This window comes from Podarcis vaucheri, assembly GCF_965113315.1.
Source record: "Podarcis vaucheri genome assembly, chromosome: 6".
Taxonomy (NCBI): domain Eukaryota; kingdom Metazoa; phylum Chordata; class Lepidosauria; order Squamata; family Lacertidae; genus Podarcis; species Podarcis vaucheri.
The window spans coordinates 40360763-40386379 of record NC_138764.1 but is presented as its reverse complement, the minus strand read 5'-3'; the positions used below and the strand labels follow the sequence as shown (position 1 = coordinate 40386379).

The 25617-nt window shown below is 40.8% G+C and overlaps 1 protein-coding gene and 1 long non-coding RNA gene across 4 annotated transcripts in view; one reads left to right on the top strand and one right to left on the bottom strand.

Moving 5' to 3' along the window:
- Positions 1-21153, top strand: part of ST6GALNAC5 (ST6 N-acetylgalactosaminide alpha-2,6-sialyltransferase 5) — a 415010-nt gene extending 393857 nt beyond the window's left edge. For 2 of the 3 annotated variants that reach the window (XM_082227296.1, XM_082227295.1), the window contains exons 4-6: positions 1837-2246; positions 12840-12947; positions 19510-21153. In XM_082227296.1, coding sequence (XP_082083422.1) covers positions 1837-2246; positions 12840-12947; positions 19510-19741 — 750 coding nt within the window. In that variant the 3' untranslated portion in view covers positions 19742-21153. The remainder of the gene's footprint in view (positions 1-1836; positions 2247-12839; positions 12948-19509) is intronic. The other variant, XR_014220874.1, reaches the window with a different exon arrangement.
- Positions 9025-19917, bottom strand: LOC309534857. Its single transcript, XR_014220894.1, has 4 exons — positions 19779-19917; positions 18735-18799; positions 14671-14772; positions 9025-9230 (listed from the first exon to the last, which is right to left on the bottom strand). It is a non-coding gene; the product is annotated as an uncharacterized lncRNA (long non-coding RNA).
- Positions 21154-25617: the final 4464 nt, after the last annotated feature.

The window sequence follows — 25617 nt, the reverse complement described above, 5'->3', positions numbered from 1 at the left end:
TACAATAAAAAACAGAGCTAAATCTAGGACAGTATTAGAAACACAGTGGCATTCTTAACTACAGTGCAAGGACTACTCTTCCCTGAAGGATTAAATACTTGCTACATATTCTCATGTCCTGCAGTAAAATGTAACATCACAGTTGACAAGTTATTGCTATTTTATTGGCACCACTTACTCTAAGGCAATTGGACATAATAACTCAGAATACTTTATATGCTTTTTGACATTTCTTCTGTCCCTGCTGCTGTAGATGAGACTAACCGATACTTCAGAGCTTTGGGAACTCATTTAACACTGGAAGAAAATATGTGAATGCATTCCATTTTTGTATACCAGCTTCCAGATGCAGTTATATACAGAAAAACTGCGTAATGAATCACCTAGCTCCTGACTTGAGTCACAATATGTCATACCCAGGGCTGTGCTTTCACGTGTTATGTATTTCCTTAATCTCTCTCTCTCTCTCTCTCTCTCTCTCTCTCTCTCACACACACACACACACACACACCCCTACCTTATTTGCTCTCTTTGTTTCTAAGGGAGAAATTCAATGTTCTATGTCAAACATTCAATCAGCACAAGCATTTCAGCTTGCCAAATGAAATGGTCCAGCTCTCTTGACAGACACCCCCTCTGAACTAGTTGTGTAGGAGGGAAACCCCGTTGCACAAGCAGAAGTCCTGTGTGGACTTCGCTTTTGCTGATGGGGCTCCATAGGTGAATTCCAACCATTTATTTTTAAGTTCGGGATCACAGGGAATGTGATGAAACTGCAATGATACATAGCCTGTATTATAGCATCACAGAGTGTGCAAACAAAGCTAGCTCAGAGTGAGGGCAGTGCACTAGTTGCCTGAAATGCTGCTGAAAGATGTAGGCACTGTTTCTGTATGTGAAGAATGCTCCCCTTTTAGGTCAGCCATTCCCAATAGATCTTTCTTACTTTATTCTGGAAAAAAATCAAAAGAAGGAAGTTCTACAATTACTATAAAGTTCCTTCATAGTGAGTTGAGTCCTATGATTTAATCTTAATTTGCACTGTGTAATTTAAGATGATTGCCGATTATCTGCTCAGTAGGGAAGTAGCTTTGCACCTTTAAAAAAATATTGACATTTACACCCGTTTTCTGATTTTTTTGTTCCTGAAGCGCATTTTCCCACTACATTCTCCAGATCAGACAGTAGAAAATTATTGTGTTCACCATACTGAACATTGGACAAACTGGTTATTCTCAAATTCTAACTGGAGGTGCTGGTTGTCATTATGGGCATGATGATTAGGCAAGGATTAGCTGGAAACTAAGGCTTCTACCTCAACATCCACTATTATACTAATAAGTGGAAGGTCTCCTGTCAAACAAGATGACCAGGAGGGGAGGGAGATGCTCCAACCTGAACCTGCAGAAAACAACGTCAATCACAGATCCCGAACGCTGCACTACTTAATGTGGAACATTGCACATAAAAACACCCATGCCCATGTTTGACCACCCTGGATTTTTCAAAATGTCAGGGGGTCAGGGTTGTGTGTGTGTGGCTGTAGGAGGAAAACCGGTATGGTGAGGGAAATAAGCTGGATTAGTGCTAGAACAATGATTTCTTGTAGACCCCCAGAAAACAACAACTTCAAGCAGTAAGGATAGCAATATAAAAGCTGTATCTGTCAAGCTATGTGTCTACTCAAGAAGAAGGGAAGGGCTCACTCTGCATAATTATATTGGAAGCCTACCATTTGTATTCAGTCGTTTCTCTTTCTCAAGCATCCTCTCATTTTCTTTACCTCTCGGAGGATTTGGGTGTATATTGTATACTGAGACATTTCTTTCCCCGCAGCCTTTGAAAATGCACTGTGCAAGCTGTGCCCTAGTAACAAGCTCTGGACACCTCTTGCGAAGCCAACAAGGGAAGAAGATTGACCAGACAGAATGTGTAATACGAATGAACGATGCGCCCACACGGGGATTTGTAAAAGATGTTGGAAACAAGACAAGTCTGCGAGTCATAGCTCACTCCAGTATGCAGAGAATTTTGCGAAATCGCCATGAACTGTTAAATATGAGCCAAGGGACTGTATTTATCTTCTGGGGTCCAGGCAGCAACATGAGGAGAGATGGAAAAGGATTAATTTATAACAATCTGCAACTGATGAATCAGATACTACCTCAGTTAAAAGTATACATGATATCCCGGCACAAGATGCTTCAAATTGATGATCTCTTCAAGCGGGAAACTGGAAAAGACAGGTAAGAAGCAACTACATGAGAATATATTGGAGAGCCACTGCCATTGTTTTAGTAGAATGTCAGGTCTGTTGATCATAAGTTCATCAATGGGATCACACTACAGAATGTGCTTGCCTTCCCTTAGCTTCCAATAACCTGTTGCTTTATTATTTCATTTTATGCATCAAATAATAATGCTTGGCTTTTGCAGCATAAGCAACAAACATGCAATCAAATAATTTATTTGCCCATCAGTTTTTAATACTAAAAACCAGTGTGTGCCAAATACTTTCAGCAAACAGAACTGCAGAGTAGCACAGAAAGAACATCGATACTGAATTTAAATCTCACTTTAGGTAATATACCTGAAAGCAGATTTTTACTGGTTTTGAAAAATCAGAATTGATGGGTTTTGCTTTATGAAACCTATGCTGCCATTCTGTGAATTATAATGGCTACTTATTGAATATAAGCATTCTTGGAACATTGCAGCTGTAAAGCTTCTTGTAAAACAAATACACATTATTCATACATTAGGTGCCTCTAAAGTGTGCCTTCTTATACTTCCATCTTTGAAAGGCCAAGTTATTATGATACTTAGCTCTTTATGAGCCTATTTATGGCTTGCAAACAGATCTTCAAATCATTTAAAAAAAATAAATAGGTGACTAATACGTTTCTCTAGATAGGGCTGGAAATGATATCACCCCTCCTTCAAAAGATGCATTTATTTTTATTAGTTATTTACTCATTACATAGTAAAAACATAATGACAGCATAAGCACCACTTAATGCATTTATGTATAAATTAAGAGCTCACTTTAGAAAGAAGTAAATCTATCTAATAAAGTTATCTGCACTTTCCATTTCAAAATACCGTTATCCGCAATGGAAGTCTTTTGAGGCACACTGCTAAGGGAAAATATGATTTTCATATCCCAAGCTGCTGTATGCTTGGAAAAGTTCTTCATTTTGAAAGTGAACACACCTTCCTATCCTTTTGAAAATCCTGGACCTTCAAGTTTTTTGCTGTTCTGAGCAGCTTTTATGTGAATGAGGTGGTTGGCCTGTCATGTAAATGTTGTTGCTCTGAATGTGTGGTATTATGTTGGATGGTTTAATTACTTTATATCTTCTGCTTTAAATTGTTTTAAATATTTTTTTAAAGTGTGAATCACCTTGGGAGGGTCTGAAAGTAGGGTATGCCAGTGAGCACCATAAGTTAGATCTGTGGAAACAAAGAGACTACCTGAGAAAATGTGTCTAGGAGTAAGTTAGCGGCACTGAAGCTCTAGGCTCTCTCTCCCAATTCTTATTGGATATTGCATTATATAATAGAATCATAGATTTGTACAGTAGGGACTCCAAGGCTCATCCTGCAACACAGGAATCTCAACTTGAATCGTACATGACAGATGGCCATCCAACCTCGGCTTAAAAACCTCAAAGGAAGGACAGTCAGTTCTTCTGTCAAACAGCTGTTACTGTCAGAAAGTTCTTCCTGATGTTTAGTTAGAATCTATTTTCTTGTAACTTGAAGCCACTGGCCTCTGCAGCAGGAAAAAAACAAGCTTCCTCCATCTTCCATGCGACAGCCCTTTAGATATTTGAAGATGGCTATCATATCTCCTCTCAGTCTCAACATACCCAACTCCCTCAACTTATTCCTCATAAGGCTTGGCTTTTTTTTATATATAAAATTTTTATTGGTTCTACTAAAAATTTTAAGAACAAACAAACACTTAAAAAGACATACAAACACATATAATTTCATAACATTTTTTCATAAACCTCTTTTCCGGGACTCCCCCATACCCCCCCTTTCTGCATCCCAATGTCCAAAATTTTATAGCAGCTCCCAATTGTTCCTTTCCACCCTCTGTCATCTTAGTCTTTTCTTTATTCTGACCTTATATCACTGTATCCCTTTATTCCTGAAAACCACAACATTCTAACATTCATCAAGTTTATAATGGTCCTTAAGATAGCTTTTAAATTTTCTCCATTCTTCTTCCGCCGTCTCTTTTCCCTGGTCACGGATTCTGCCTGTCATCTCAGCCAATGTCATATAGTCCATCACCTTCGTCTGCCATTCTTCCAGAGTGGGTAGATCTTGTGTCTTCCAATACTTTGCGATGAGTATTCTTGCTGCTGTTGTAGCATACATAAAAAAAGTTCTATCCCTTTTTGACACCAAATGGCCGGCAATGCCCAAGAGAAAGGCCTCTGGTTTTTTCAAGAAAGTACATTTAAGTACCTTTTTCATTTCATTATAAATCATTTCCCAGAAGGCCTTAATCTTCGGGCATGTCCACCAAAGGTGATAAAAGGTACCTTCAGTCTCTTTACATTTCCAACACTTATCAGGCAAATGATAAATTTTTGCCAGCTTGACTGGGGTCATGTACCACCTGTAAACCATTTTCATAATGTTTTCCTTTAAGGCATTACATGATACCAGTGTTCCATAACCATTCCCAGTCAGCAGACATAATGTTATGACCAATGTCCTGTGCCCATTTAATCATAGCCGATTTAACTGTTTCATCTTGTGTATTCCATTTCAGCAGCAAGTTATACATTCTTGATAAGTTCTTAGTATTGGGTTCTAACAATTCAGTCTCTAATTTTGATTTTTCCACCTGAAAGCCAATTTTCCTATCCTGTTTGAAAAACTCCATTATTTGATGATATTGAAGCCAATTTTGTACTTTATGTTTCATTTTCTCATAACTTTGCAATCTCACTTTGTCTCCCTCCTGTTCCAAGATTTCCCAATACTTTGGCCATCCGACCTCCATATTGAGTTTCTTCAGTGCTTTAGCTTCCACTGGAGACACCCATCTAGGGGTTTTGTTTTCCAACAGATCTTTATACCTTATCCAAACATTATACAATGCTTTTCTAACAATATGATTTTTAAAGGCGCTATGCAGCTTAATTTTGTCATACCATAAATATGCGTGCCAACCAAATGCATTATTAAAGCCTTCCAGATCCAAAATGTCTGTGTTTTCGAGGAGCATCCACTCTTTCAGCCAGCAAAACGCTGCTGCCTCATAGTACAGTTTTAGGTCCGGCAGGGCAAAGCCCCCTCTTTCTTTAGCGTCTGTCAATATTTTAAATATTTTAAATTTGATTCTGGGTTTTTTGCCCTGCCAGACAAACTTCGAGATATCTTTCTGCCACCTCTTAAAACATTCCATCTTGTCAAGAATCTGCAAGGTCTGAAACAAGAATAACATTCTAGGCAATACGTTCATCTTAATCACTGCAATTCGGCCTAACATTGACAATTTCAAATTTGACCATATTTCTAGATCTTTTTTGATTTCTGACCAGCATTTTTCGTAATTATCCTTATACAAATTCAAATTTTTAGTTGTCAAATAAACCCCTAGATATTTCACCTTCTTGACCACCGTCAACCCTGTCTCCTCTTGAAATTTCTCCTTCTCCATATCTGTTAAATTTTTTCCTACAACTTTAGTTTTTTGTTTATTCAACTTAAATCCAGCTACCTGGCCAAACTGTTGGATTATTTCTAACACCTTTTTCGTACTAGTGTTTGGCTCTTGCAAAGTCAATACTAGGTCATCTGCAAATGCTCTTAGCTTGTAATGTTTAACTCCGACCTGTACACCTTTAACCTGCTGGTCATTTCTAATCATATTCAGCAACACCTCCAGAACGGAAATAAAAAGCAATGGGGAAATTGGGCACCCCTGTCGTGTTCCTTTTTCTATCTTGAGTTCCTCAGTTATTACATTGTTTACAATCAACTTAGCTTGTTCAGAGTATATTGCACCCAAACCGTTCTCAAAACCTTGGCCTACCCCCATCCCCTGAAGATTCTTTATCATAAAACTCCAAGAAATATTGTCAAAGGCTTTCTCCGCGTCCACAAAAATCAGTACTGCTTTAGTATTTATATTCACTTCTAATTTTTCCAAAATGTCTATTATATTCCTTACATTGTCTGATAGATGTCTTTTTGGGAGAAAGCCTGCTTGGTCCTTATGAATCTTCTCCATCAACACTCTTTTAAATCTTTTTGCCAAAATGTCTGCAAAAATTTTGTAATCCACATTAAGTAATGATATTGGGCGGTAGTTCTTAAGTTGAGTCTTTTCAGTCTCAGGCTTGGCTTCCAGATCCTTTATCGCCTGGGTCGCCGTCTTCTGCACACATTCCAGCTTGTCAATATCCTCCTTAAACTGTGGTGCTCAGAACTGAACACAGTTTTCAGATGTGTTCTGAACAAGGCATAATAAAGTAGGACTATTACTTCCCTGAAGACAGGAGTGCCTGGCGTGCTCTGGTCCATGGGGTCACGAAGAGTCGGACACGACTAAGTGACTAAACAACAACAGCAACGTTACTTCCCTTGACTATTACTTCCACTATACTTCTGTTGATGCTGCCTAAAATAGCATTAGCTTTCTTTCTGCTGCTGCTGCATCACATTCCTTAAGCTTGTGGTCTGCTTGGTCCTTTTCACATGTTCTACTGGCAAGCCAGGTTCCCCCCATCTTATATCTGTGCAGCTGGTTATTCCTGTCTTAAGTGTTGGCCAGGAGGCAAACTTAGTTGGCATAAAGGGTCTGTTAGTGTTTGACCTCAGGTGGATAGGCGAACGCCTTCAATATTGTATCCAAAAAGCCCATTTCAGAGCAAACTAGCATATTCAAAGTCAGCCTAAAACATGCTATGCAGAAAGCTTCCTGACCATTAGTACCTCTGTCTGCCTGGATTGAGCCTCAGCTTTTAGTCTACATCCAGTCTATCACTGTGTTCAGGCAATGGCTGCCTAGCTCCCTTGGCTTCAGTTGAAAATGAGAGATAAAGCAGGGCAACACATTAGCATCTTAATAGCACGCAACCCCAAATGACCCCAGCTAGGGGCTTCACGTAGATTTTAAAAGTGCAAGGGGTAAAACTGAGCCCCAAAGGATCTCACAGAACAAGGGACTAAAGTAATACTCTTTCAGCACCATGTTCCGGGAAATTCTAACCATTTAGGACCATTGCCCTATATTCCCATACTAGTATACTGTGAGCAACTAAATGTTTAATGCTACCAAGTGGTCCAGCAGAACCAACAGGGATGCAATCCCCTTGTACACCTCCTGGCATAAGTAAACACCAAGGCTATTTCAGTCCCCAAACCACACCTGAACCTAGATGTAGAAGTATCCAAAATGTGTTCCTTCAACTAAGAAAGTCTGAATTTGAGCTGGAGTTGACATACACATGACAAGACTTAACTATATTGAAACTAGGACTCTAGAATTACTGCCTAATAAAGAAAGGTTGAGTTAAAAGGAAATTGGGAGAAGAAAAGCTACTGTGAGTGACATTGTTGTTGTTGTTTAGTCGTTTAGTCGTGTCCGACTCTTCGTGACCCCATGGACCAGAGCACGCCAGGCACTTCTGTCCTCCACTGCCTCCCGCAGTTTGATCAAACTCATGCTAGTAGCTTCAAGAACACCATCCAACCATCTCGTCCTCTGTCGTCCCCTTCTCCTTGTGCCCTCCATCTTTCCCAACATCAGGGTCTTTTCCAGGGAGTCCTCTCTTCTCATGAGGTGGCCAAAGTATTGGAGCCTCAGCTTCACGATCTGTCCTTCCAGTGAGCACTCAGGGCTGATTTCCTTCAGAATGGAGAGGTTTGATCTTCTTGCAGTCCATGGGACTCTCAAGAGTCTCCTCCAGCACCATAATTCAAAAGCATCAATTCTTCGGCGATCAGCCTTCTTTATGGTCCAGCTCTCACTTCCATACATCACTACTGGGAAAACCATGGCTTTTACTATACGGACCTTTGTTGGCAAGGTGATGTCTCTGCTTTTTAAGATGTTGTCTAGGCTTGCCATCACCTTTCTCCCAAGGAGCAGGCGTCTTTTAATTTCGTGACTGCTGTCACCATCTGCACTGATCATGGAGCCCAAGAAAGTAAAATCTCTCACTGCCTCCATTTCTTCCCCATCTATTTGCCAGGAGGTGATGGGCCCAGTGGCCATGATCTTCGTTTTTTTGATGTTGAGCTTCAGACCATATTTTGCGCTCTCCTCTTTCACTCTCATTAAAAGGTTCTTTAATTCCTCTTCACTTTCTGCCATCAAGGTTGTGTCATCTGCATATCTGAGGTTGTTGATATTTCTTCCGGCAATCTTAATTCCGGCTTGGGATTCATCCAGCCCAGCCTTTCGCATGATCAATTCTGCATATAAGTTAAATAAGCAGGGAGACAATATACAGCCTTGCCGTACTCCTTTCCCAATTTGGAACCAATCAGTTGTTCCATATCCAGTTCTAACTGTAGCTTCTTGTCCCACATAGAGATTTCGCAGGAGACAGATGAGGTGATCAGGCACTCCCATTTCTTTAAGAACTTGCCATAGTTTGCTGTGTGAGTGACATACTACCCTAATTAATATAGGTTAATTTTGGAAAGGTTTTAACAAGCACCAGGTTGCCACAATAAATTGTAAATATCAGACTGCATAGGTACAATAGCTGACACCTCAGTTTCTATAATAATCTTTAGAACTGTGATTGAAAAGACTGGTGCATTATGCCCTGTTAAAAACATTTAGAAAATAACAGCCATTAAATGGGACAGCAAATGACAGGCTGAAGAACAATATACTTTTCTATTACAAACTAACTGTACTTGAGAATAAGTTTATAATTGAATAAAAGTCCATTAAGAAAATATGATTCAGAACCAATATTACAGTAATTAGATAAAAGAAGCATAAATGAAATAACTGCAGGAAGAGCATTTCCATAGAGATTATAAATGAGATTTTGATAGAGCAGAAAGGCCTTTAATTGTAATTTAGTATGCTCCACAGAATTATCAGGACAGTGTGTTACTTCATCACATAAAAGAGTATATGATTTCCTCAATAAGCACATGTCATGTCTTCATTTTCTTTCTTTACAACGTAGTAGGTGTAAAAGCAGGAGACAGTCTTTTGTAAGAACCCTTTTTCAGTTCTTTCTGAAAGAAACACAAAGCAGTGTAACCTTTACTTCGTTTTTTATGCTATAAAACCAATTTTAAAACTGGTCCTTCCAGATTTACATTCTTTATCTTGTTGGACTTTTCACCCATTATTTTCCATTAAGATTTATTAATAATCATCACCTGCCCTTCCTTTTGTAAGAGCCCACTGTAGCTAATAATGCTTTTTTCTAGCTAGTGAAATTATGAATTCTGCCATAAGTAACAAGCAGAATAATAAGACAGTTATTCTACTCAGATATGCTGTTGTTTTTTACACTCTGCTCAGCATACCTCTTTGTAGATAATTGCCGTAATGCAGCATGGACAAATCACATGCAGAAGAATGTTTGCACATCACTTTTCTGAATCCAGGCTAACATACATTTAAGAAGTGTTATGGTTTATGGTTCTGGTTTTTGGTTGAATTAATCTAGAACATCACAGACCCTCACACATTTTAAAGGTCTTGTTCAGATCCTTATCACCCTATGGTTTAATAAGGTGTTTCTGTGTTAACTAGAAATGTGTGGGGAACAGCTGCATGAGGTCACCTGAGATAGAAGATTCACATTCCATTGTGTAGCACAAAATAAAGGTCCAGGTGGTTTAATTCCTGGCATCTCCAGGTAGATGTGGAAAGAACTTTTGTTGAAACCGTGGAGAAACACTGACAGTCAGGGTAGACAATACTCTTCTAGATGGGCCCAGTGGTGTGACCAGCAGTATTATGTAAGGCAGGGACATCCAACTCCCAATACTAACAAAATAAAAAAAATGGCAGTGATCTACCCATTGTCATTGATGGACCAAAGTTGTTGAGCTTATTTCAGGAAGCCACAGTTGTTCCCTCCTCCCTTTGGGGGGGGGGGAGATCACTGAGGGGCCAAAGATCTACCAGGAACACCCCATGATCTACCAGTAGATCATGATCTACCTGTTGGACATGCCTGATGTAAGGCACCGGGTGGGTTTGGAGTGGCAGTGGCACAGTCATGGCAGCAGCGTTTGCCATGTTCATGTTGATGGAGTCATTTTTAGAGGAGTCTTGGCTCTGAAAGTGATAAGAAGATACAATCTGGTTTGTTTGGTTGGTTGGTTGCATGCTATAGGGAATTCGTCAGAACAGGTTTAGGCTTGTCAGTATCAGGGGTTAAACAAATAGTCAACAGATGGCAAATGAAACCTTGCTCTTCAGTAATAGAGGTATGTTGGCCCAATCGTGCATACATCTAGAGGAATATATACAATGTCTATAACCTAACCCATTATATAGTGATGCTAAGCTGGAAAATAGTTATTCTCAGCTGTCTTTGTTGACTAAAAAGCCTGTTTAGCAGTAGTTCTTTAGCTCTTCTGGTTTTTTAAAAAAAATAAAAGAAGAATAGCTCATTGAAACCCACCTTTTCAAGTAAGTGCTGCTTCTAACTAGCTCAAAAGGTTGATGAGGAGTTGTCTTCTTATGGAACACTTCACCTTAGCTTTCTTCCTGGTTAGTTTTCCATATGCAGGGTTTTATGATGAAAGTCACCTCATGCTATATTTCAGGAGTAGGGAATATAATATAAATGATGCCTGTGAGACAGACAGACTACTAACCTGAGCCTACTTCCTTCTGAGGAAGCAAGCCTCTGTCTGAGATATACCAAGTTAAATTGCAGATAGGGACTAACATGATTGCTCTCTCCTCCCCCCCCCCCCGCCTGCACTCCAAGGTAGTACATCTGAGTCACAAGCTTAGCACTTCAATGATAACTAGATCCAAGACAACTCAGAGTCCAAGGACTCACATCCCTGTCGTGTTTTCACATGGATACAAAGAGTTCAGATATAATACTGATTTCTTACATTTGAAGTAGCACTAATCATTTACATCGGTCCTTGGACTCCTTTCAGTAAGAAAATTTGGCATATTTTACTTCCCCTTGAGAACTTCAATCACTAGTTTAAAATCCTCACAGTTTGTAGATGCTCTGTAAGCTAGGAAATTAGTCATTCAATTAATATGCTATCTGTTCTGGGAAGAATCTTATGAATAAGTGTATCCTTTTTGAGAGGAAGTGTGAAAGCTTGATCTTGATAGGTTATTAGGTAAAGGTACCCCTGCCCGAACGGGCCAGTCTTGACAGACTCTGGGGTTTGTGCGCCCATCTCACATCTATTGGCCGGGGGCCAGCGCTGTCCGGGGACACTTCCGGGTCACGTGGCCAGCGTGACAACGCTGCTCTGGCGAGCCAGAGCCGCACACGGAACGCCGTTTACCTTCCCGCTGGTAAGCGGTACCTATTTATCTACTTGCCCCCGGGGGTGCTTTCGAACTGCTAGGTGGGCAGGCGCTGGGACCGAGCAGCGGGAGCGCACCCCGCCGCGGGGATTCGAACCGCCGACCTTTCGATCGGCAAGCCCTAGGCGTTGAGGCTTTAGCCCACAGCGCCACCCGCGTCCCTGATAGGTTATTACAGCACACCTGATTCATTATTCTGAAAGCAGAGGCACTGAGATTTCCTGGTGAGAACTACAGGATATTTGGTAGCCATGAAAACAAAACCCTAACGTAGTGGATTAAGCATGTTCAGAATGCTTAAACGTTTTGGGCTAAAATTTTGTTTTACCATCACGGTCTTAAACACATACACTTGAGAGTTGATAGGAATAACAAATTAAGGAGTATCTGCACTTATCACAGGGAAGGAGAAGCCATCAAATACAACAAAGATTTGCATTTGTCACATGCAAGGTGGCTCTTTTCCACCATTTTTGCTTTGATAAGGTTTATGTGGAACTGGTTCTCAAACATATTGCAATCACAGTTCAACAGCCAAGAAAATGTTTGCTGCTCATAAGGTGATTAGGGAGTTTGACACAGGTGGGACACTTTCTCAAGACCCTGTTACAAATGGAGCTCATCATGGAAGATAATATCCTGGCTCATAAGATCAGTACAGCTGTGATTGCTTGAATTATGTAGCCATATTGCTACAATGACATCCTGTGCTAGTCAAGTAGAGTAGGGCTCCTTATCTTTTCTAGTACCATTTGCTGCTGTCAGTTTTAAGTATCAGTTGCAACATTGTCCACATAGTTGCTTCATTAGTAGCATTAGTAGCATGGTGAATAACATCATTGCACAGCAGCAGAATTGTTTATTATGTTACTTAAGCATAATGCCTCAAGTTACCTTGAAACATCGCTTCAGTGCAATGGGATTGTTATGTTGCAGGATCTGTATATTGCACCCTGACTTAAAATGTGTATGTACATCCAGTAATTCTTAGATTAACTAGGTGAAGTTATGAAGATTGTTCCTTCCTGTTAATCAGCAGGAATAATGCAAATACAGGGTTTTAAGGTGACTATTATTCAACAAAACGCTAAGGTAAATACTTCTCTTTGCAGTATTATCGTGAAAAATGCAATTTCTAAATACAGTTGTTCGCAACTAGGACATAAGTTTATTGCATGGTGGGGGAGTATATATAAAGAATGTGGCTGCCCCAATGTTTATAACCTTTTAATATATAACTTTAAAAACCTGCCGTATCGTGGATATCTGTCACAAGTGTTATTTGTCAGCCTAGGATCTTTATTGTTTTTGCTTTTAGGAAGAAGTCAAACACTTGGCTGAGCACTGGTTGGTTTACAATGAGCATCGCATTAGAACTATGTGACAGGATAGACGTCTATGGCATGGTGTCACCAGATTTCTGCAGGTAAATTTTAATCTGGATTTATGATTAGCTTGCAAAATTCAGTGTTATGGATAAATATATGAGTCTATTTTATACTATCCATAAAACGTGTATGATTTTCTTGAGGCTGTTAATTAGTAGTCCCATGATTGGGTTCTGAAAACAACAAACAGCATTTAATTACACAGCATAAAATATTAAGTTTTTGTTTGTACTGTGAGAGAGAATTAATCCACATCTTGTTAGTTTCTTTTAGGCTCTGAATATTTATCAGCTAAACGTAATGCTGTAACTGGCATGAAATTAATCTTGGGGTGGGGGGAGAGGAGGAAAGCACTGGGAAATATTAATTTTAAAGATTTTGCAAACATTTTTTTCTTAGTGAAGAAGCAGAGTGAATAGTGTGTGTGTGTGTGCACAGACGTTTACAAAAAGTGGGAATTCAGTTGCATATGACCTCTTCACTTGGAGTGCTGTGCCCTTTAGATACTTCATGTGTCCAGGGAACAATTCAGGGGTTGGGGAGATTGATTCATGCAGAGAGAAATTTTGAGAAGTCTACCTCACACCATTCCCACCCTCAAACCTCTGCGAGTGGAAGAGATGTGGCTTCTGTCTCATATCTGCCAAAGGCATGAAGGAATTTGATGTGAGCTGAGCCTTAACAGATCTTGCTGAATAATCAACATTCAGGATGCTCTGTTGGGTAGGAATTATGTTAAAATAAAATATTTCATTTACTTCTATTCCCTACGTCACCCCAAAGGTGACAACATTATCACTCTCATTCTCCACTGACTTAACCTTGATTGCCAGGGACAGATTAAATAAACGTATCTTAAGATGCTTCTCAAAGTTTTGGTTATACTCAGCTCTGGAACTGTCTTCCAGAGGCCAGAGTCACTGAGAATGCCTCTACCTGCCCTCTTAGCGAATGAAATAAATGAGAAGCTGTTGGGTTGGGAGAGGCAGAGACAAATAAAATCCTAAATCTTTTACTAGTATGCTTGTCTGTAATGTATACTTGTGGTTTAATGATAAAGATTCAGGGTTTATTTTCTCCACTGAGGCAACATGATTGCTTCCTCCCAGAAGTAGTGCAATAACATTGTGCAAGTTCTGACAGCTGAATGGAAGAGACACTTGAGTTGCCTTTTCTTCTCCCCATCACTGCTGCTGTAAACACTGCTATATTTCTGTGCACTATTGATGGAAGATCTGGCTATTGTCTGATGCCATTTTAGGGAACTAAAGTGCATTTTACAATCAGCCCCTTATAAACATCTCCCAGCCTTGATATTAATAAGCACGTTAACTCTGACAATGCACTGATTAATGTCCAGTATCACAGAGCAGTAAAACAGCATCTGCTATAATATATTAATAAATGAGGATGACTATCAACTTCCTCATATAAATTGCTCATGCATTTCATTTGCTAGCATGAAAATTTAATTGCAAAGTGTGGGAATTAGAACATCATTCTTAATCTGGGTTATTCACACTGGAGAGATAAAATCATTAAAAGTTATCCAAACTCAGTTTGAAGGTGTTTGGGACTGGAGTAATAATCATCTGGCCCAAGAGACATTAGAGATCCCAGTCTACATAATGTTCTGTATTTTCAGATGAATGAGGGTGAATCAGTGGTACAGACGAGATCTCCTAGTAGGGCCATTTCCACTAACTAGCACTGTAGAAGCATAAAATAGTGAAAGTTGTTTCTGTTTATCTAGATGATCACTTGCTTATGCCTTTGTTGTAGGATATCCACATGCTACTTCCATCTCAAACATTGTTCTTAGCTGCTTTTTCTCCATCATCCCACATGTAATTCTTAGTTGAGCTAGAAATTACAAGAAACACAAAACCGCTATCACTCTGTGTTTTTTTTTTTATAATGTGCAGATGATGTGACCTCATAGTGCTGTTCCCACCAGTGCAGTGATTTTGCATACAGCACAAATGCCAGGATAGAGAGGACAACAAAGTGGTGGTTTTGTATTTCTTAAAATACCTACTTTTGCCCTTCCTTATAGGATCTGGTTGCAGATTACCAGCTAGATATGGATGGATGGGTGACAGTAATTCCAGTAGCCCTCCTGAATAGGATATTAGTAATAGAAGAGTTGACAGGGCAAACTACAGTGGTACCTCGCAAGACGAACGCCTCGCAAGACGGAAAACCCGCTAGACGAAAGGGTTTTCCGTTTTGGAGGCGCTTCGCAAGACGACAGCCCATAGGGAAATATCCGGGACAGCGGGGAAGCGCAGCGCGTCTTCCCCACTGTCCTCGGACCTCCTCCGAAGCCGGGCGGTGGGGCGGGAACACCTGCCCCCGCCGCCCGGGTTCGGAACGCTGCTCCGAAGCTGGGCGGGGGGCGAAAGTCTTTGTCCCCCCCTACCTGCCTTCCCAGGGGCTTTTTAATTGCCCCGGACAGCGGAGGAGCCTCCGCTGTCCCGGGGCGATTTTAAAATGCCGCCCGCCAGCATTTTAAGATCGCCTGGACAGCGGAGAAGTCCTCCGCTGTCCCGGGGTTTTTTAAAATGCTGGGGGTGGGAAGAAAAGCCCTTGCCCCCCGTCCCCCCCAGCCTTCAGAAGAGGTCGGGGGACAGACTGTCCCCGGACCTGGTCTGAAGGCGGTTTTCCTAGGAACGCATTAATTGATTTTCAATGCATTCCTATGGGAAACCGTGCATCGCAAGACGAAAAACTCGCAAGACGAAGAGACTTGCGGAACGAATTAATTTCGTCTTGCGAGGCACCACTGTACTTGCTTAGCGCCATTCATGTGACACAGCACTGCACATCTTCTTGCTAGAAATGAATTGCACACATACAGCTTCACAAATGTGCAAAGAACTCTCTTGTCTACTGGAGATCACATCCAAAGGGTGATCCATGCACAGAACCACAATTCAAGCTTTCTGGAGCAGAATATCTATATCCACATTTATGGCATCAAACTAGGGCATTATTATTATTTTACCTTTTCATATAATGAATTTTTTGTCGTGTTAAACTAAAATGAAAATCTTACATTAATTTAATCCACAACCTATTTTTGACACGTTTTAAAATAATTAAATGCATATATACCCATTTTCACTCCAAAGTATGGCTTTTGTAGATAAAGTTCTTGTCATACATTTTTCCAGCGGATTTGTGTAAGTTATAAAACGCTCATACATTCAGAAAAGCAATTTTTAATATTTGTATAAAATTAATGCCACTGTTGTGTAATGGAAAGCTAGACAGAATGAATTAAAAACACTAATCTAAATGGAAAGCAGCAATGTTAAGAATACACATGATACTGAGAGTGGCCGAGTAACAAAATGAGGAACTGCTTTGCACAGTTAAAGTGTTATGTAATAACAGATCAAAGCAGTATAGCTTTATAAATATTGCCTTTTGTGTCTATTTTGCATGTGCTGTTAACTGAATTCCTTTTTTATGTGTGCAGTACTGGTGCATGTTACACTGCAAAAAAAGAATCCAACTGTAGATATTTTTAACTGCTACACTCCCACTTGCCTTGAAACCTACAATAGATGGCAATGCACAAGAACACAAAGAGGAGCCTTGCAGGATCAGGCCAGCGGCTCATGTAGTCCAGCTGTCTAGTCTCTCAGTGGCCAACAAAAGCACAGCCTGAGCACCACAACATTCTCCTAAACTTATGCTTCTCTGCAACTGGCATATTGCCTCCCACAGTGGACGCAGAACATAGAAATCACTGTTATTAGCTGTTACCCACTCCAAATCCAGGGGCATGTATAACTGGCTAATATATTTTAAGTTTTTCTCCTTGTGGCATGTCCCAGCAGGGAATGTGGTGCCTCTGAGAACCCAGCATGCATCTGTGTAGAAGCTGACATGCCAACTCTGGCCTCGAGGAAGCAACTACCATGACCAAGACGGCTGAAAAATGTAGTGCCCTGATTACAGAAAAAGCTTCCAGGAGGCAGAGTCATGTAACATTTTCAGTGATGGAACACAGTTTGCATGCATAAGGCCCCAGATTCAATTATCACCATTTCCAGTCAGATTTGAGAAAAAACTAGGAGAGCCACTGCCAGTCAATAGCAAGCTAAATGAGCGTATGATCTGACTCTGTAGAAGGCTGCTTCCTATGTTCTCTGTGCAAATGTATTCCTGTGGGTGGTTGACATGAACCGCACAGAGAACACTCCAAATACATGGACCAGTCCTGACAGAATCCTGAAAAAATACTGTATTTTTCGCCCTATAGGACGCACCTTTCCCCTCCAAAAATGAAGGGGAAATGTGTGTGCGTCCTATGGGGCGAATGCAGGTGTTCGCTGAAGCCTGGAGAGCGAGAGGGGTCGGTGCGCACCGACCCCTCTCGCTCTCCAGGCTTCAGGAAGCTAACCCCCCAGCCGCGCAAGGTCCCAGAGCGATGCTGAAGGTGCGCGCACCTTCGCCATCACTCTCCGACCTGTTGGGGGGCTGGGGTCGGGGGAAGCTCCGGCTTCCCCCACCCCCAGTCCCGCAAGCTCCGGTAGTGATGGCAAAGGTGCGCTCACCTTCGCCATCGCTCTGGGACCCTTTCTGGGGGCTGGGGGAAGCTCGGGCTTCCCCCACCCCCAGCCCCGCAAGCTCTGGGAGCCACTCTGGCTCCCATTCTGGGGCTGGGGTCGGGGGAAGCTCGGGCTTCTCCCGCCCCAGCCCCGCGCCTGGGGGGGGGGGAAATAATTTTCCCCCATTATTTCCCCCCCAAAAAATCTAGGTGCGTCCTATGGGCCGGTGCGTCCTATAGGGCGAAAAATACGGTATGTATCCTTCCCACTGCCTAGCATGCAACAGCCACAAGATGCACCTGTGGTGCCGAAATGGTGAATGAAAGGATCTTTTCTCACTTGCAAACAAGACACAAAACAGAGATTTAATACATTACCAGTCCTCAGTTTCTTATTGCAGAATCAGTCATTTCCCTAGCTTCTCAAAACAGACTGATAAAACTCTAGCAGAGTTTCCACAAACATGCAGTCCTTCTAAACAATGACCCAAAACTTTCTATAAACCTTCACATCTGAGTTTAACACCCTTCCTTATTTTAATAATTGCAAGGTGTTTAGTCCCTCATCCTGGTTTAGAGGATTTTTGTAAGGAAGGAGGTGGAAAAAGTCACATTTTCCCCAACAGAACAGAAATGTTGTAATGCAGTACTTTTGTTTAGGCAATGTGTCCCCTTCTGACTGCCAGATTTATCATCCAGTACATAATTTGTATGTTTATAGCAAAAATTACAAATAGCACCTCCAGTATTGCATTGACAACATAGCTTAAAACAGGCATCCCCAACCTTTGGGCCTCCAGATGTTTTGGACTACAATTCCCATCATCCCTAACCACTGGTCCTGTTAGCTAGGGATCATGGGAGTTGTAGGCCAAAACATCTGGAGGGCGCAGGTTGGGGGTGCCTGGCTTAAAACATAACAGCCCAAATGCTGAAGTCTAACTTCCCAAGGATTCTGTGCCCCTGTATGTTAAAAGATGACTAATTCAATTTTAGGAAGCCTTTGTAAAGGGAAAGCAGGCCAGAATCATTGCTCTGCAGGCAGCTCATTTAGTTGCTGTGTGTAGCAGGATAGATATGGAACTGGTGCCCAGCAAATCTTCTGTTGTGGTCACTTGTACATTTTATTCTGCCAGATTGGTTTTTGTGTTGTCTTGTTTTGGTTTGCTTAAATTGGACACGACTTCGGTAAGGTGGAGAAAACTGTACCAAAGTCACAGTCTTAAAACACAGAGACAAAAGCAAACAAGTACAGGTCACTCACTATTTCTTCTTTGTTGAAATGGTGCTGGAATTAAATGCAGGCACTTTTCTTCCAAGAACCTACAGCTGACACAGAGAGAAAATGCATTTGAACCAATTCATGGCTAAAATTATTTGGGCAGATATTCTAAATGCTGTGCCCTAAGTTATACACACCCCACAGGATAGCATGGGATGGAGGTTATGTTTCTTTTTCTTCCTAGGACAGTAATTAGCTGTTTTAATGTTCACATACAAAAATAATAAAATGACTACTGCTAAATTAAATTTTCTTTGTAAACAACTTCCATTCCCATTAAAAATCACATGACAATGGCTATTGACATCCCACAGCTAGGGCTACAGTGAAATGTGCTTTTATCCTATGTGCCATGCTGGAAGGACTTTCATGCGTTTGAATTGCAGAATCAAAGGGCTGGAGTCTGCTTTCCATTTGGCAGCCTGTTCCTTTGAATGCCTCTGCAGGTTCTTTCTCAAAATCTAAGCTAAACATATACCTATTTCAAGCATCAAGCTTTCACATGCTCAATGTAACAATGTGGTGAATTCTCCCAGCACACTCAGCTGCCTTCTTTTAGAGTAGCAATGTTTTAGTAAGATTCAGAAAAATAATTTAAACACTGCTTAAAATACTATTTTTAAAAAATATTCAAAATTCAGCATGAGCTGGGACCAAAAGAAGGAGGAGGATTTTGAACCTGTCAGTTTATTAATGATAGCATCTCTTTTCAATTGTACACCTGGGCTTTCAATCTTTTTTCTCTTTCCTTCTGCAGGGTTCCTAATCATCCTTCAGTACCTTATCATTATTACGAACCTGTGGGACCTGATGAATGTACAATGTACATTTCACATGAACGGGGAAGAAAGGGCAGTCATCATCGTTTTATCACAGAAAAACGAGTGTTTGAGAATTGGGCCCGGACATTCAATATTCACTTTTTTCAGCCAGACTGGAAACCAGAATCACTTCCTATAACTCATGCTAAGATTAAAATGGTATTCTAATGAATGAACGCACAAAGTTGTAATCACAATCACTTACTGTATCAGGCTTCAGGGGAACTGAACATTGTATCAGAGTAAGCCAACCTGGAAAAAAGAAAGGTTAACAGGGTTTGCGGATAAAAACTGCTACAATATTCAGGAAGTTATTGCAAAGGAGTACCTAAAATGGACATTTGGTATCCAGTTGTATCTAAATTGAACATTTTAACTTCTGTCCATCAGCCTCACATATGTGTATGTGATTTGTTAAAAAGAGGAGGAAAAGGATGAAGAAACCTGTGGTATAATAAGAATAATTCAAGAGATGTTTAATTCTTTATGTTTTTAAGGCACGTTGCCGCTGGGTTTTCATAGTGACATTTAACAGTTACTTACTTAGTGGAGGTTTTTTAATGCAATCCAGTATTTTTCTATTTCACAATGATATGGTTATTTATCTTTCATAATCCCTCCAAAACTGAGGATTTATATACTGCTGCTGGTTTAAGGCCCAGCTTCTTGTTTATACATTTTCTCTTTGAAATATAAGATGATTCTATCTAGCATGTAATTAATATTTGATCTGGAAGCTATGTGCTTTATTTATTTCTTTTTTTACTCTGGGGCTCTGTTCCAGCATCAAGCCATTTGACAGCAAGCACATCTTTATGTGAAGCTCTAGCAGAGGCGGGTGCCCAAAATTACAGTATGCGGCATTACACACACAAATAAAGAGAAATGCAGAGGACCAGTTTAGGGACTTTCCATCTCTCAGTCATTGTTTTTAGTCTTTTCGTATTTCTAGCAACTCACTTTCCATAGTATCACAGCAGTCTGGCCTTGTGCTGCCCTCAGCCTACCTGACCAAAAGGTGTTCTAAGCAAGCTGAGCCACTAACGTGCAGGTGTTGGTGTGTTGTTTTTGCACATGATCTGCGAGCAATTGCTTAGTTTGTTTTTTTTTCAAATTTATATAAGCGTTTTACAGAAATCATTGTTATGATGATGACAAGCTATACAGGCCGACATGGGGGCAGTAATGAAACCAACAAAGGCCGACTGCATCCTTCTCTGGGCATAGCAGAGCCCAGACCTTTGTAAATACAGGGTTGGTGTATAACTAAGTAGCAGCTGAGGGAAGGCAGGTGAACACAGAGGAAGTTTCCACCTCGTCAACCAACTTCATGTAAGTTTTGAGGTGTGGTAAGCAGACTGCATGGTTCAGTGATTGAGTCCAACGAATTCTATGTGGATCTAGTATTGGTCCTGACTCAACATGAATAAAAGGTGCCGGTTTCTTTTGAGATGCACTGGACAATATGAAATTCTTTCAAATCAGACTGAATGGCACTAATAGTTCTGTATGTTGATACTTGCACATTTTGTTTTTGTGGGATTATACCTGGCTGATGAATAAAGAGGATTTCATTTTCAGTGTTATTTGTCCTTTCACCTCACAAATGCTCAAAGTCAAATCACTTCTTCAAAGGAATTGCCGAGAATTACTTGACCTATTGCACACTGCCATACACCAGTAGTTCAAATGATGAAATCCTTTCACATCACAGGCACTAAAAATAGAGTTAGGCTGCCATCAAGGGGTCAGGTTATTTTAAATTGCTCAGCACTGAAAACCATAATACACAGGAGCCGTGCCTTGGGGTGATTTGAAATTTCTCTTTCTATTTGAGCTTAACTTCAGAATCTGTAGGGATCAAGTAAGTCTTGCTGTATGATTCCCTAGTCTTACAGCATGGGGTGGGGAGAGAGGGGGGGGAAGGATTGCAGTACTGAACCCTAGTGCATACCATCAAGTTCCAGGTCCTCCAGGTGCCATAGAGGAACAGACCACTCTATGACCTTGGTAATATTGAGGGGAATTGTCTATCTTGCATGCAGCTGCTTCTGACTACTGAAAAAAATGAACTGGGGGCTGAGCCATATGTGAGTAGAAATGATACTGCCAGACAGCCTTCAACATATTGCAAGGGACTGTGAGATTCTGAGTAGGAAGTTGAAGAACCCTGGGGGCACATGTGGTTATTTCACCACTCCTTCCTGTTGAAGGTCATGGCCCAGGAAGAAAATACTGGAAGATAAAAACAGGCTGTGCAAATGGTATCATTGGGAAAGATTTGGTTTCTTTGACCATGGTCCCCACTTCCATGGAGCACTGCTTACAAGAGATGGATTGTACCTCACAGTGGCTGGCAAGAATTAAGTTTGCTTTAAACTGAATTCTGAGGGGGAGGGAGCTAATCAGAGGACACAGGGAACCAAATATTGAGGATACTTAACTGATGTACAGGAAACTGCTAAAATGCAGGAAAGAAACAAGAAGCAGCTGGAGGGAGTGCCTCGTGGTTCAGTTGTCTCAATACTATACTATGCACAGAGAATGGGAAACAAACAAGATGAACTTCAACTATTAAGATAGCAAATAACTGGCTAGGGTTTACTGAAACCTGATGTGATAAGACTTGTGAGTGGAATGTAATAACTGAGGGCTATCACCTATTCAAAAGGAATAGACCAAACATTATATGTAAATGATGTGTACACCTTTGACTTGGGGCATGGAAGGCATTTGGGTAAAAACTGCTATAGAGCTCCAAGCCAGACTAAAGACTTAGATGATGCCTTCCTACAGCAGATTACCAAACATTCAAAAAGGAGATATATAGCAGTCATTGGGTGCTTTGACAACCCTGGTATCCACTGGAATGCAAACTGCTAACAATGTAAGGTCCAACAAATTCCTCCATTGCCTAGCTGACAATTTCTAGTGGGTGAGAGATCCCATGGTTAGAAATACTTGAGTTCAAGATGGATGGGCATTTCTTAAAGGTGATATGTTGAAGATACAATTGCAAACGATGCCAACAAGAAATAAAAGTGGAAGGCATGTAAAGAAACTGATGTGGCAGATAAGGAGCTTTCAGATTAGCTGATATTTAGAAGGAGCATATATAAAAATGAAAGAAGGGGGAAATCATGTAGAAGTATTCACAAGGAGCCAAAACTTGCAGAAAGAAGAAGCTCAGGCTTCAAGCATAGATAGATTACTTTCAGGTTATGAACTCTTGACTTTGACAGCCCATGTTTCTCCAAGAGAAAGAATGGAGTTAGCAGTGTTAGCTAGAGCTGAGTATAAGAACAATGTTTGACAAGCCACACTATATACAGGGGAATGCAGAGTCTTGTATTTGTAAAACAAAATTCCTGAAGTAGGAATCTACCCTTGAAAATTCAAGTCATCACTTTGGGAGAGTGCTTATTATTATTATTATTATTATTATTATTATTATTATTTACAGATAATTTTAAGTAAACTGCATGGCCTTTTCATCCCCAAGGTGATTCACAACCATAAAGACGCAGCTTTACAATAAACACTAATAAAAACTAAAACTTTAAAAAACAAACTTACAAGCAGCATCAGAAGAAAATGACAATTCATTTAAAACTTGGCAGAATAAATATGTCTGGAACCATCTGTCTTTCCTAAGCATATCTGTTATTATGGAACTGCTTCTTTAAGAAATAGTTGAAGAGGGATCATTGGGAAAGGGAGGGAGGAAAGTAGGTTGTTGTTTTAGTGCCTGACCTGCAGCTTCTATATGCCTTCCAGATGTTGCTCAACTCCCAATTCCTACCATCCCTGACCACTAGCCATATGAACTGGTACTGATGAGGGCTGGAATCCAACCGTAGCTGGAGGCCATCATGTTGTCTAACTCTGATCTATAGGCAAGGTCCGAGTGCAGTACATTATATAGTCTATACTCCCATCTTCATCAGACTGTTGTCCCATGGCACACTGGAGTGGCGGGGGGGGGATTTTAGGTTGGCAAAAGTAGTATAATTTTGGGGAGGGGCAGAACCTACAAACCAGACAAGGTAGTGCTGCTTTCTCTCCTTTTGCACATTACCAAACCTAAGCCCTGTCTCCCAAGTTGTGACTCGGATGCTATCAGCAGCCCAGATACCATTTCCTTTAAAAGCATGGGAATGCCTCTTGTTTCTGCAGAGAACATTCACACTTGCACAATGTATTTGCCACAGTTTTTATTGATTTTTGTTATTGTGTGCGGCTGCTAACAGAAAAGAGGAAGGTGGATTGAATGCTGGATGAAAAAACACTTAATTCCATACCTGCTTGTACTTTAGGCTCCATTAGTGTTTGTGTCGTTAACACAAATACCAAAGCTTCCCTAAATAGAGACCCTGGGATGCTACAGCCTTTTCGGCATAACCTTGAAAGCACCTCTATTAGTTTCTACACTTACACAAAAGTACAACAAAGATAAAAATAAAAGCTTTGAGAAGTGGAGTTTTTTAAAAAACAGGTCACTATAGTGTGTCTCTGCAGGGATATTATTGTCATTGCTATTGTAATTACCATTCCTAGAAACTCATAATCACATACAACACCTATAAGAAAGGAACTGCAAAAACTGTCCTCAGAAAGGCTGGAGAACAGAAGAGTCTATTTGCCTTGGCTTGTACAGTATGCCTGCATTTTACGCAGACTTAATTTGTGTAATTTCAACTATGTGCAGGCAAATCGGGGAAGTCAGATTGTTGGAAGTCTCGTGAGAGCGCCCCTAACACTTCCAGAACCAGGGCACTGAGCAAGCAACGCTAAGAGCGTAAAAGCTCTTTTCGTGCTGGGTAAACTTAAGCAGCCCCAATGCAAAAAGAGCTTTAAGCCACACAGGTGTGTACTGTAAAAAGTGTGAACTAGATTTTGTACAGGGCCTCCGTTTCCTGGCCTTAGATTTTCTTTAAAAGGAACTCTGCCCTCCTTTCTTAGACCTACACTGGGCACAATCAAATGTGTTGCTAGCACTGCCCTTAATCTGGAAGTCAGACATAGCACATTAAGCAGCTTGGCATAGATATACCATGCATTACTGGCTCTGAATCTTCACTGTCTCTCCAATGTCTCAGGCATGTCAGATGCTGTGAGACTCTTTGGGGTCTATATTGAAGTATGTCAATGGGAATAATTTGTGTTGCTGGTTTGCCTCCTTATCTGCTCCCCTTGGACTTAGTGCAAGTCAAATATATGGCTACACAGAAAATAGAAGATGTGGAAGTCCCAGAGTTACACGAATCAGCTAATGGGCCATGTACCACACAGTTACTTGGCCTTAGTCTGCCTCTGACAAATGTATGCCATTTCTAAATAGAAGAGCACTTTTATTGCTTTACCTTGTAAGAAGATCGTAGATTTCCCAAGGTTCCCTTCCAAGATAGCTGCAGAAATCGAAATGGCCTTTCACCTTTTCTTCTACTGTAGATTTTATCAATGGCTTGGAGAAAACATTCTTTAGCCTCTTATGAAGAGTGTTCCTGGTTGATCAAAAAGGGTCTTTTTTAGTACCTTCCTTGAGGGGACTAATAAATCTGTTACTGAACAGGCAGCAAAATATCTGAATGCTTTATCTCTCATACATGCTATGATCGTTCATTATTCACTTGTCAGTGTTAATAAACTGGTTCTAGTGAGGCTGTGATTTTGTATTTTATACTTTGGTCAGTTGACTGCAATAGACAGATTGTTCAAGGTTCTAACCATATCCTATGGTACTCCATTGCACCCCTTCTCCCCCCCCCCATTTTGTACTCTGTGGCCACTAAGCATGCACAGCCCTCATTGGACTGTTCTGAAATGTAATGTTTTGGCCCCATAAGCTACTTACAGCCCATTCCGTGTTCCATGATAACTTTGCATACTGTGATGCATCTAGCAACAGTGCCTCTGCTGCTATAGTAGTGTCAACACACACTGCTGTACACGTCCAGTACCCCAGTTTGGTTGCAAAAGATTTCACCAACACTGGAGTCCTTCAGACCTTGAACGCTATATACTTCATGGGAGTGTGCTCACAA